Consider the following 14,499-nt stretch of genomic DNA (forward strand, 5'->3'; position numbering starts at 1 on the left):
TTTTAGACAGTCTTGCATACTTGCTAATTTCTGTTAAATGTCTTATGATGATTCAACTTTTTATTAAAATCAGCCCCCTTATTGGCCAATTGCAACAAGCCTTCTCATTTGCCCATTTAAACAAGTCACATGATTGGCCCAATTAAAACAAGCCTTCTTATTAGCCCATCGGGACGAACCCTCTTATTGGCTTACTGAAAAAGCCCTCTGATTAGCACATTGAAACGAGCTCTCTGATTGGCCAATTGAAACGACTATCACCCCTTGCTGCTAAATAAATACGTACCAACTGTGCAATATGTGCTATATGTGCAATATATATATATATATATATATATATTGATTGATTGATTGATTGATTGATTGATTGATTGATTGATTGATTGATACAATTATTTCGAACAAGTAAAATAAATAATTACAAAACAAAACAAATGTTGCAGTGCATAGTCATGTAAGAGAAATCAAAACAAAAAAATGACATTTACAACAACAACAGCATTAGCAACATAAACAGTGCCACATCTAGTGTTTGAAAAGGAGTGAGAAGAAGTATAATGCATTTAATCTCACCCCCTTGTCCCTAAATGATTTATTTATAATCTATAATCTGCAATAATTGTCATTATTATTCATTATTATTGTTATTATTAATCTGCTTTACCTGTTGATTGACATATACATATATATATATATTTATATATATATATATATATATATATATATATATATATATATATATACATATATGCCGTTAATAACCGTGTAATATATACCTAGCTGCTAAATCCTTAGAACTGTTACAAGATGTGTATTTTGTAAGTTGTGTAACTTGCTGCTGTTAAATACCATCCATCTATTTGCAATATGTACTATGCCTATATGTGCAATATATATATATATATATATATATATATATATATATATATATATATGCCCTTAGTAACTGTGTAATATATACCTGGCTGCTAAATCTTAAGAACTGTTACAGGACGTGTATTTTGAAAATTATGTAACTTTAAATCTTTTATTATATTTTGTATTATATCTTAACTTAGTACTTTAATGCCAATTAAACAATCCCTCTGATTGGTCCGTATAACATGCCCCTGTTTGATGCTGATGCTGGCTTCCTTAAAATATTATTACTCTGTGAAATATGGAACATGTTCACTCTTAATTTTAAAATGTTTTCACCATTGTGCTACTAAGCATATGGTGAATTATTGTTAATGAGTGAGTCTTGTTAATGTGTCCCTGCGTGCCTTTAAGAGCTCTCCTCGTGTCTTGGTGGAAGCTGTTATACTTGAGCTTTTCCATCACACGTAAGTGAATTTGCATTGGCTTTTGCATTGGTATCGGACCCTGTGAAAACAGTGTTTGGGTGCTGTGCAAATTTCCAAAACGTACTTACAGTATACAAAGATTAGAAAGTAGTGATTGATGTGTTGTGGAGTCGGATCTGTCATGATGAAGTGCTGTGCCTTTTTACTTCTCCTCGGTGAGTTAAATCATGTTTCATATTGTTAATAATGTGTGACAATTAACTAACATTTACATTAAATAAGTAATAAGAAGAATCTATTATTTTCACTGAGTATAAACCTGCTAAGGCTGCACAATTATTTTTACATTTGTGTCTGGATTTCGATATACAACCAGAGAAACATACAATTTGGATACGTTTGTTTGAACAGAAATTATTTACAAATAAAACAATAATACTGTCCATTTTTGTCAATCTAGTGTATTGTTATAACAGAGGCTGAATTAAAGAAGGAGCAAGCAGAAAGGGCTATAAAAGCAATTTGTCTGAAAGACAACAAAATAACTTACCACCCAAAACAGATTAACCAGACTTTTTATGAATTTTATAACAAATTATACAAATCTCAATCTGATTACTCACAAGATGAACTGGACAATTATCTCCATAACATTAATTTACCATTTTCTGATTTAGATCAAGAGTATCTAAATTCATCTATTACAGAAGTAGAGGTTTTGGCTGCAATTAAATCTATGCATAAATAAAAGCCCAGGGCCAGATGGCTTCTCGGCAGAATTTTATAAAGAGCTTTGGACTGAACTTCAACCTATATTTATGTCAATGGTTAACAACTTCTCTCACAACAGAACACTTCCTCAATCAATGAATCTTGCATATATTACTGTACTACATAAAGATGGGAAAGACCCCTTGAATTGTTCTTCATTTAGGCCTATACGCCTCTTGGATCATGATTATAAGATTATCACCAAATTATTAGCAAAACGACTGGAAACTATTTTACCTAAACTAATTAGTCCTGATCAAACAGGTTTTGTCAAGGGCAGATATTCTTCTGATAATATAAGGAGACTTTTGAATATTATAAACCATTTGGACACCTGTCGGAGGCCTTCTCTGCTTCTTTCTTTAGATGCTGAGAAGGCTTTTGACAGGGTTGAGAAGTTGGAATTTTCTTTTTGTTATTTTGAGCAGACTAAATATGGGGTCTCGGTTCATAGAGTGGGTCAAATCAATTTATAAAAATCCTAAAGCAGCGGTTATCACTAACTGCAGTTCCTCAGATTTGTATCCACTAACAAGGGGGACAAAACAGGGATGTCCTCTGTCACCTTTGCTTTTTGCTATTGTGATTGAACCGCTGGCGTCATGTGTGCGAGACAACATAAGTATTAAAGGAGTGAAGATTAACGGTGAACACAAAATGTGTGCTGACGATATCATTCTTTACTTAACAGACCTAGAAAATTCAGTACCACATCTGCACGACACGATAGAGCAATTTGGAAGATACTCAGGATATACAATTAATTTTAAGAAATCTAATGCTTGTTTCTTACATAGGACCCCAACAGCAAATCTGGAAAAAGTCTTGTTCTTTTAATTTATCATCAGGTGGCTTTAAATACTTAGGAATAAATATGACACCACACCTGGATAATCTGTTTGAAGAGAATTACAATCCGCTCATTGACAAAATCAAACAGGATTTATCTAAATGGTCCACATTACCAATATCACTGCTAGGAAGAATCAAAGTCATAAAAATGAATATTCTACCGAGATGTAATTTTCTTTTTCAAATGTTACCATGCTATTTATCTGCTGATTATTTTTAAATCTCTCAATAGACATATCTCAAAATGTATCTGGTGTAATAAAAAACCAAGAATCAAGTGAATTACTCTTATGAAACCAGAAACCATGGGTGGTCTTGGTCTTCCCAATTTTCAATATTACTTCTGGTCAGCTCAATTAAGAAATGTTCTATCTTGGTCTCTGGGAAGAAATGATTCACTATGTGTTCAGATAGAAGCCAACGTCTTTGACCCGTTGCCAGTGGAAACTCTTATTTTTGTTAAAGATTTCAATAAGGTGAAAAATATAGACAAATGTTTTACAGTGGTCAATACACTTTTAGCCTGGAGGGACTGTACAAAAAAAGTTCATTCAGGTATTTCAATCTTTTCTCCTATTTTGAACAATCCTGATCTTAAGAAATATTTGTTTTCAATCAATATAATAAGCAAATGGACGAAATTAGGTATAAAGCAATTGAAACATTTGTCTCATAAGGACATAACATAGCAATCATTGAATAATTTAAGAGCAGAATATGACATTTCAAATAAGGATGTTTTCAGATACCTGCAAATTAGGAACGTGATCCAATCAATTATCAAAAGCAATACATTGAGGTCGGGATTGTTAGAAGAGGAGGAGATATTGATGTCATCGATCACGATCAAAAATACTAGTGGTGGTGGTGTCATTGTTTACATTGTCGCTGTATTGTATAATTATTTGTTTGTTTTACTTTGATGTTTTTGTTTTGTTTTTTCCTTTTTATGTTTATTTTCATGGCTCTGTTGTTGAAGTTATCTTGATAAGCATGTTTTGGTTTTGCCTGTGTGGGCATGTGCGGGTGGAGGGAGGGAGGGGGGAGTGTAGTGAGTGTACTGTGGTATTACAATGTAAATGAAATGGCATCGATTATTGTACACTATAATGAAATAAAAACGCTTCTAAAAAAAAAACACAAAAAAACCCAATACTTTATGTCTTTTTGCTTTAAAGGTTCCCTTTTCACCCTCAGCAATTGTACTTTTCCAGCTGGTAAGAATGATGTTCAATTTTAAACATCAGATATAAAGACTTTGTTATACATGAAATAATGCACATTTGTGTTATATACTATTGATATACATTTTGCTGTTTCACACAGGTTCTTGTGATGGATACACAAACATAACTGAAGCATGGCGCAACCACTTATTTGAATCAGCTACCTTTCCCGGGTACCCAAAGAATGATACAGCTCTTACTGGGAAATGGTGGCGCTTCACTGGAATCGGTGGAGACCAAGTCATAAAAATCTGCACTCCAGGCCCTCACGCTGGTTTCACCTACGCCATTTTTATTACATTTGCATATCCAACAACTGTAACTCCAACTCCAACAGACGGGGTCGCGTATGAATCATATTCAACATATTGTAATTCTCGTACTATTACCATGAGCATGACCATCTGTCCTGAAGGATTCTACATATATAAACCAACAGCTAATCCAGTCAGCATCACTGCAGGTTATGCAACCTGTAAGTAATGATGATAACTCATCTTCATCCTTGCCTTCATATTTGGGTGAAGACATGTCCCGTATGCTGCTGACTGTAGTTAAAAAATATCTAATTAAATATTGGTGTGCGTGTGTGTGTGTGTGTGTGTGTGTGTGTGTGTGTGTGTGTGTGTGTGTGTGTGTGTGTGTGTGTGTGTTTTTGTGTGTGTGTGTGTGTGTGTGTGTGTGTGTGTGTGTGTGTGTGTGTGTGTGTGTGTGTGTGTGTGTGTGTGTGTGTGTGTGTGGTATATCTATTTTAGATCATTCTGAGTGTATGTCGGATTCCTGTGGACCACTAGCTGAGTGCACAGATACTGGAGGGTGTGTCTGTGTTGCTGGGTATGAAATCCCCCCTGGACACCTCCCCACACCAGATTCATATGGTTGTGCTGGTAAGCATATTCATCAAATCTAAAATGCACTTAATCACAGTGTGATTTATTATGGCTATAACTGTCTCTTTGCATTTTGTTTTGATGAAAGTTCATTAAGATGTTTCATATAAACTTACAGTCTGCATTCCGTGAGCATGTCATATATTTCCCAATTTTAACTCCTGATTTCTCTTGTCAGATAGTGATGAGTGCCTGAAGACTCCAGACATTTGTGGTTCTTACTCAAATTGTACCAACATCATAGGGGCATACACATGTACCTGTTGGGTTGGATACATTGCAACAAACAGAACATCACCAGCTTCAGGGACCAACCCATGCACAGGTGTCATTTAAGAATTGTGTCCCTGTCAGTAATGAGATGCAATGACATTACATTTTTCAGGCTGATATACAAACATGGATTACAGTTGCTTGTTCTGCTTTATAGATTATGACGAGTGTTGCGATGAAATCTGTGGACCGGGTACCTGTACCAACAACGTGGGAAGTTATGCGTGTGAATGCAATGATGGTTACGAGCTTGTAACTAAAGCAACACCTGATTGCCAAGGTCAGTACTAAATGTAATGAATCCAGAAAATGTGTAAAAAAATATGATTCCACCAACAAAAAGAACATAAATAAATTGATTGCAATGCACCTCTTGAACTAAGATGCTCAACTCAACAGTAGTTAGTGTTTACTCGATTCAAGAACAAGACTCAAGTACCTGATTTCACTCCAGCCCTCACCATCACCAGATAGGCAACGTTATTTTTAAAGTAGAACATGGTTCTTATGTTCTTATTTCTTTGTTAAAACCCCTTTCCAGTGCTTTTATTTTGTAATGAAATCACTTTATTCATTTCTTGTATTTTCACAATTTAACGCTTCCTGTGTTAACTATTGCTTCCTCAGATATTGATGAGTGTTTAAACATCACCATCTGTGGTCCTGAATCTATTTGCACTAACACTCCCGGAGCTTATACCTGTAAATGTCGAGTGGGGTACGCACCGACTGACCCAGCTGCAGAACCCAGCTTGACCAACATCTGTATCGGTATTTGAAATGATGTTTTTAAGGATCTAAAAGCAGATGGAAAATTGCAACTCAATTGTCCCATACAAAGCTAACTGGATGATTGCTTCATGTGTGTGTTGACTGGCAGATGTTGTTGAGTGTGCCAAAGTTCCCCCGATCTGTGGTCCCTATTCCAACTGCACAAACTCCATCGGTTCTTACTTCTGCGACTGCTTCCGTGGTTTTCGACTCAATAAGCTAACTGTGATTGCCAGCTATAATAACCCATGCACAGGTGTGTGCACACATCACTTTAAGTCTAATTTTGTTATCATATATCTTTACTATTAAGTGTCTAATTGTGTTTTCTCTCTCTAACAACAGATATAGATGAGTGCTATGAGAACCCTGGCATATGTGGTAAAGACACTGTGTGCACTAATGTACTGGGGACCTTTTATTGTTCTTGTCCTGATGGATTATTCCCTTCAACTGGAATTGTTTGGACAGTCGGATTCACATATTGTCAAAGTGAGCTGAGGATTCATCCCTTTACAGTACTAACAGCACACTGCCAAATCCTGATGTGCTTAATTACTGATTGTTTGTCTCGTTTCGTTCAACAGCTATTGAGAGCTTTTTAGAAGAAATAAAACCCCCAGAGGTAAACATCGCCAACACTGGCACTGTCTTCTTACTTGTGTCGTTTGTTAAAATGTAATTGAAATTGCAGATGTCTCAGTCAAATATGCCACACTTGTTTCATCAGTATTAAGTATGTACAATACATTTTAGGTGGATGTAAAGATTGTGCCATTCACCACCGACATACTAAACCAATAGTAATACAAAATGCAGATGTAAGAACGCTGCAATAATCATGTTTCAAAAATGTAATCTCCTCAAAAGTCTTTGAATTGAATATATATAATTGTTTTGTATAGAAAAAGTGATATATAGAAATAAGTTAGTTCATTGGCTAATGGGCGGGCTAAGTTGATTTTGTTTAAGAAGGTGTGAAAACCAAATATGCCAAACTATTTCAATGTTTTAAAACCCATTGAAGCTAAGAAAAGCAGTGGTGAGGTGACATTTGTGTATTTCTTGTAGGGACAAACAAAAGAGAGAGCTTTTCTTGGCAACATGGACGACCAGTTGAAAGAACACGTAGGCGGCTTTTTACCACCAGCGGTAAGTAAAAACAAGAGTGTTGGTACTTTCCAAGAAAGCCTTGAAAATGTACTTTTATGATAGATAATTCACTTTACAATATTAACGTATAGAAGGTTATGTTATTAGTCCTACAATTAACGATTAAGAATGTATTTATGTGATTCTACCATTGTACATGGCTTTGAAATTAGATGTGCATGGATGACACTGTATCAACATCTTTATTTTCCTTCCTTTTTCGTGTGCTTTCTCTACAGACTGTGACAAACAGCTTTGCAGCATCCATGGTACTTCTGCTAACAATTGAGCATCTATATGAGGCTTTAATCCTACTCTCAGTTTGCATTATCAGGCAGGCGAGTTATTGAAATATTTATGTATTATTTTTGCAGGAAGTGTCAGGTGTTGGACCACGTGTTAAGTCAAGCAGGTTAAGGAGGTCAAGCACGGTGAGTAGCACAGGAGACGGCAAGACTGGCAGTGTGATCCTGGGCATCTCAGACCGTTTAGTAGCGGCGATGGTGAAGCCAGTGGTGAACCAATCCAAGACTAATGTGAAGACTGAAACAGTGGGTAAGGAATGTTAATCTTAGTTAAGATATTTACTGTTGTCTATATGAACTGGGTGGATATAAAATCAAATCTAATTCTAAAGACTAACCTGTGTGTTAGAATTAAGTCTAGAAAGTATCGGACCTGGAGGCCACGATGTAGGGATTAGTTCTCTCTCAGCCAACAATAACACCATGGAGATCAACCTGGAAGATCTGGCCAACAACAACAATGGTGAGAAAAAAGCTTGTCATTAAATAGTTGATACAAATAATACAAGGCAAGGCAAAGCCATTGTATTCATAAAGCACCTTTCAACACAGAGCAATTCAAAGTGCTTTACAAAACTGAAAGACATTAAGAGCATTAAGAAATAGTGCAGTGGAAACACATTATAAAAAGGCACCATCAAAAAAAAGATAATCAAATTAACATGAATAACACAGGTATAAAATTAGAGTTGCAAAGGGACAGAACATTTCCGGAAAGTTTCCATGGGAAGTTAAGCTGGGGATTTTTTTTTTTAAATAGAACAGAACAAGTTTTAATTATTTGATTGAACAATTATTTGTTTCATTGAAGAACGAAAACAGGAATGTTGAGTTAAATATTACTCATCTGTACATGTGATGGATGAATGCACAATGCCTGCTTTGGGGGTGTGGTCTCAATAGCCATGCAGTAAGCAGTGTGCTATGGCATGGATATTCAAGTGTACTTGGTTTGTTTTAGTCAATATTATGCTAAAATATACTTTCCCCAACTATATTTAAGTTCCCTATGAAGAGCAAACCTTCAATTATGAAAATTCCCAGTTTATTCCCGTTAATTCCCACAAATCTTTGAAAATTCCCGGAATTTTGCAACCCTATATAAAATACAAGGTAATGTTGTCCTTGTATAAAAACGTACAGATAACTTAACTTTAGTCTGTCATATGTATGTTTTAATTCTGCATGCATTAGTTAGATTCATTTTTAAGTCGACCCGACACATATAAACTGAAGAAAATCTGTGTCAGCTTATCCATGGGAAAAAAGACATTCACAAATCAAAAACAAAGAGCTGTTGGAAAATGGCTAACAATTATTAATGTAAATGATGTGAAAAGGGCTAAAACATAAAAAAAAACTAAATGTGTGGGATTCCCCTTCACTTTGTGACCACTTCCAGGTTCTGCATCAGTTGCCTTCATCACATTAAATGGGATGGAGAGTCTTCTTAGCCATCAATACTTTAAAACAGAGAACCAGACAGAGATGTACTCGGATGTCATGACTGCCATCTTAACGTCAATGAACAACACCAACCTCACCGAGCCTGTCAACTTCACCATCCAACATAAGAAGGTGATTCCCAGTTGTTCCATCCATCTGCCTTTTAAGATAAGATACAACATGATATCTTTCAACATATCTTAAAATCTTTCACTGGTTTCATCAGACAGCACCTGAAAATGGTTTGATGACCTGTGTCTACTGGGAGGATAAAACAGAGGAGACGATAGGGGAAGACACGATGAGTTGGTCATTGGAGGGCTGTTGGGTCGCATACACCAATGAAAACTACACAGTGTGCAGCTGCTCCCACCTATCCACATTCGCCCTCATCATGCAGATTGGGGATGTATGTCAGGTTTTTTTGTGTATGGTCAAATATTGTTGCCAATGTCAAAATCATAATAGATGTTTTTCATCATGCAGATCGGGGAGGTATTAAAGGTCCCCTATTATACTGTTTTTTATCAATATATAATAGGTCTCAGATATATACAAAACATGTCTCTGAAGTGTTTGGCTTGAAATACCCAACAGATCACCCACTGTAGCATCCCATACACCCCTCTGTTTCAGCCCTGTTTCAAAAGTGCTGATTCTGTGTCTGTTACTTTAGATGAAAATAAGGAGCCCCTCCCCACGCCCCTCTGAGAGATATTTGGTTAAAAATAACATAATGGTGCTCTAGGAGGAGATTCAGGTGATAAGATGTGTGTGTGTGTGTGTGTGTGGGGGGGGGGGTTACCTTGGTTGGTGATTGGCTAATGGTTACTCAAGCCAAAAAATCGTTATGACATCATAAAGTGGCCAAAATCTGATCAGCTCATTTTCAGACAGGTTTTTATATAAATGGATCAGGACAAAAAGAGAGAGAATCTTTTTTCCTGAAACTTCCGGAATCTCTTGACACATGTTTATGTATAAAAGACATGAAAAAGTGGATTTTGCATAATAGGTGACCTTTAATGATTGGTGTGTGGGAGTACATTTGCTAATACAGGTTCCCCCACATAAGGCCAGTTTGATCGCAGCATGCGTTTGCCTGTGTGCTTTGTCTTTTCAGCCGGCACCACCAAATCCTTTCTTAGAGTGGCTAAACAGAATCTGCGTGATTGTCGGATTATTATTCTTTGGTTTGGCCATCTTCACTTTCCTCCTGTGTAGCTGGAACCCCAAGATCAACAACACCGCCCGTCTTAACCTCTGCATCTGCCTCTTCTTCTCCCATCTGCTGCTGCTGTGGAATGACAAATATACTGATGAAGAGGTACAGTAAGGCAAAATGCAATTGATTTTGTTCTAAACTGGACCTATGCTCATTTTCAGGTTCATATTTGTATTTTGTGCCTCTACTGTGACAAGTGTACATGCTTTACTGTAGAGAAAATGCTTTATTTTTCTCATACTGCCTGTGCCTGCATCACCTCATTTCACCCTCTGTCTGAAACCAGAGCCCAATCTGCTCTGATTGGTTAGCTGGCCCGGTCTGTTCTGATTGGTCAACCGCTTAGAGATGTCATGCCCCTTAGTTAATAATGTACAAAATGTGTGAACATTGGGATTTTAGCCTATGCAGACTATTATCATGGACAAAAACCATTAACACATTACAGGAAAGAAAAAACCCTCCCAAAAATAATAGGAACTCTTTATTAAAAAAATACTTGATAAGGTCTTTCAGACATGTATTACCTGAACCCTCCTTTGCTGAAGTTAATTTCACTTTGTTTTCACGGTACTAATTGTGTCTCCACAGCTGGCCTGCACCGTCATGGCGGGGCTCCTGCACTTCTTAATTGTAGCTGGTTTTGTGTGGATGCTGCTGGAGGCACTACAGCTTCACCTGTTGGTGCGGAGACTCACCAAGGTGCAGGTCATCCAGAGAGATGGCCTCCCCAAGCCAATTCTCTTTGTGATTGGCTACGGTGTTCCCTTTGTGATTGTGGGTGTTTCAGCAGCAATATATTCAGACGGATATGGTGCAACTGCGGCAGAAGTGTGAGTGAGACAAACAGTAATAAATAAATTCATATTCTCCCGTAGGACAGCATCTATGTTGCATGGATTGTTTGTTTGATTCTGTTTCAGGTGCTGGCTCTCTAGGACGCGCAATTTCAACTGGGCTTTAACAGGCCCTGTGATCCTTATCCTTGCAGTGAGTATCATAGTTGTAACTTGTAAGTTATAATTGTTGATGGGGAGCCACACAGTGAAATGTCCCTGGAACATGCAGTGATTAGCCAGAAATCTGACAGTGAAAAGGTTAAGCAGTGGTAGTCTACATAGAGTAGTCTTTTCCAGCTGTGGACTCATCTTTTTTTTCTTGAAGCTCAATTGGATATTGTTCCTTGCTACTCTATGGAGTCTGAGAGCCACCCTGATCAACATGAAGAACGGTGCTTCTCAGTCTAAAGACACCACGTATGTATAGTCAGTGTATAAGTTCTAGGTTGGCTTTGCATAGATATGAAAGATAAAAACAAGTCAGTTGAAGGTGACAATTCGTATATATTGTAATTACAGTATAACCATATCTGACAGTATATAAATAATGTCCATTTTAATGTTTTTCATAGTCTTATGCAGATTAACAATTGAATATTCTATCCTTAATGTATGTATACTTTGTTATGTAAAGTTGGCCAAATGATAGAGGAAGTGGCAATGCAAAAAGTGTTACAAATTCATTTTCCATAATTCTTAACATAAAAGCTCATTCAATTCTCATTGTTTGTAGGCTGATTCTGTTCAAGATTGTGGCCCAGTTTGTCATACTGGGCTGTACCTGGATTCTGGGCCTGTACCAGTCCAACCTCTTCTTCCAGGTCCTCTTCATCATTCTTAACTCCCAGCAGGGCACCTTCCTCTTCGTTGTCCACTGCCTGCTCAACAAGGAGGTATGCTCTTTATGCAGATGACTCTGATACAATTTTCATTTATAGTGCACTACTACTAACAATGAAGGCTGAATACAAACAACCATATTTCTTTTTGGTAGCAATAACGCTTAACAAGTTGTATTTCATTGTGTTTTCTAGGTTAGAGATGAATACATTAAATGGCTGACCTGTTCTTTCAATAAGGAAAAACAAGGAGGATCTGTGGTAAGTTTGAACAACACAACAACAATGCATGATACTACTTTAACAAAATGAAACCTTTGCATGTCTTTTAGTACGTGGTGAAATGCATTAAGGTACATTTATTCAAGTACTGTACTTCAGTAGAATTTTGAGGTACTTGTACTTTACCTGAGTATTTTCATGCTACTTTATACATTTTGGAATCCAATATTGTACTTTTTACTCCACTGCAATTATTCGACAGCTGAAGTTACTTTACAGATTTTTTTTAATATACTATAATAGGTTAGGATATTCAGCAGCAGAACAAATGTGATGTTGCTACTTTTCTTGAGTAAAATAACTTCTTCCACCACTGATTTTAGTATACCCTTTTTTTCTTTTTGAGGTGTCTTTGTAGCTATTAAAAGACAATCGAAATTAAAAATGCAAAAATATAGTGTGACAAAGTGACAAAACAATCCTAAACAATGTCCTAAATGAACCTGGTTTTACTGCATAATGTGAATCTATGTATACAAGACATTTTTCAAAAAGTCTTGTAGTTCACCGATCTGTATAAAGATTTATGTCAAATGTCCTGCAATGTTTAGCATTTATTTCATGATTTTTTTTTACAGAGAGATGCACCATCAGTCTCCGAGAACTTTGACAAGGCTGAAGATTAAACAAGCTAATGGTGATGGAGTGAGAATGACAAAGGAGAAATGGAAGACAAAGAGAAAAAATGCAAGCCTTACCCACTCGGAACCATTAGTTAATGGTTAATTAATTATGTTTTATTGTAGGGCATGAAAGTCATCAAATGTATATAGGCTTGTGTGTGTCTGCCTCAGCTGTATCTACTTTTATTCATATCACAAAAGGCAATATATATTTTAACAAAATCTGAAAACAATGATGTTGTCATCATGGCAATTATTTTCCTCTGCTTCAAATATATGTTTCTGTTTAGTAATACTGTATAGGCAAACATGTACAATAGCTTTAGCAACTTTCTAATATACAAGCTAATACAATCTGATTTCAATCACTCAATTGTGAAGTGAACAGCTGCATGTTTGTGACAAGGCTCATCGCTATTTATTTTGACCAAAAATACATGCTTTTAGTAGCATAAGTGTAGAGAAGTTGCTGTTCTTTGAAACTTTTCCTTAGCTCAAGTGGGTGTTCTGGTTGCTGCATGACAACGTATATTTGTGAGATAATGTGTATATTTTAAGAACTTTGTCTTATGATATTATATTGTTTTTGAGTCCATAATAAATCTCTGTTAAATCTGAGTTTTTGCCAGTTTTTTTACTGAAATAAACCGACTGCTTCGACACCCCCTTACCTGCACATACAGGATATGTATAAAGGCATTCTCCGGCTAATAACATTTAATTTGTGGAAAACCCCTTGCAGTAGACTGAGTTAAAAATAAAGTTGTGTTTCACAAACACTTTCGTAATAAATGTAATAGAGTTCTTAGCAAAAAAAAAAAATGTATATCAAAAGAAACTTGATTCAGACTATGCTATCCTAAAATGAACTTAACAAGAATGAGACACTAAACAAAACCTCACAAAAAAAGACAAAGGGGAAAAATATTCAATGAAAGATCAGACCATTAAAAAAATAAACTTGGGTAACACAAAGACAAGCAACTCCACCTACATTTCTAATACACAAAGAAAACACATCTGCAAGTATCAATATTGTGTTAATTATTCATATTAAAACACAAGCTCCCAAAAAGCTAATCATTTATAAACAAATGAACACAATCTTCAGACTGCAAATCCCAATCCCCCCCATCATGTGACATGTACTTGGTACATTCTGATTGGACACTTCCTGTATTTAAGAGTTCTACTTAATGAAGTGAAACTTTTGCTCTGGCCAAGATGTCCTCCAGAAACAACAGCAACCCTCAGCACTGGTAAGTCGAAGAAAAATTCACTAGAATGATTTAAGAAAACGTATTAAAACTTACTGTTTGACTGATGATGTATGAAACAAAAGCTGTGTGTCATCATTTACCTGTTTGCTGTGTTTGTGCAAAGAACATGAGGTCACTTGGTCAACTGAAAATGACTGTTCTGTGAGCCCATAGATAATGAACTGCTCTACCTGCTTGTTTGTCTTCTGTGAGTGAATTCATGTTTCATATGGCTTTGAGGAGAGCCTCGAAAACATCCTGCTAAAAACTTCTAGACGGCACTCCTATTTACCAAGTCATACCTATTTATTCTATTCAATGTGATCTTTTTAAATGTATGTATGTTTTTATCACTAGCATACACTGGGCCTCCCTAAAAACAGTTTTGAGCCCGCGTGTGGAGCCCCGATTCAGATGTTGAAAGCTTCAGGTTTAGAAAAAAGACAGCATGTTTAATGAT

General features: G+C 36.3%; 1 protein-coding gene across 1 annotated transcript; it reads left to right on the plus strand.

Moving 5' to 3' along the window:
* Window positions 1-4,904: 4,904 nt before the first annotated feature.
* Window positions 4,905-12,783, plus strand: LOC307014384 (adhesion G protein-coupled receptor E1-like; the record flags this gene model as incomplete). The annotated part of the gene is made up of 20 exons (XM_079642240.1): window positions 4,905-5,022; window positions 5,204-5,350; window positions 5,456-5,578; window positions 5,926-6,069; window positions 6,179-6,325; window positions 6,415-6,561; window positions 6,657-6,694; window positions 7,141-7,221; window positions 7,461-7,490; window positions 7,596-7,776; window positions 7,876-7,989; window positions 8,929-9,104; window positions 9,199-9,381; window positions 10,096-10,299; window positions 10,789-11,030; window positions 11,121-11,187; window positions 11,362-11,453; window positions 11,770-11,929; window positions 12,071-12,136; window positions 12,736-12,783. 20 exons carry the CDS (start codon window positions 4,905-4,907, stop codon window positions 12,781-12,783), a joined length of 2,508 nt encoding a protein of 835 aa, XP_079498366.1.
* Window positions 12,784-14,499: the final 1,716 nt, after the last annotated feature.

Source organism: Notothenia rossii, assembly GCF_949606895.1.
Source record: "Notothenia rossii genome assembly, chromosome: 8".
Taxonomy (NCBI): domain Eukaryota; kingdom Metazoa; phylum Chordata; class Actinopteri; order Perciformes; family Nototheniidae; genus Notothenia; species Notothenia rossii.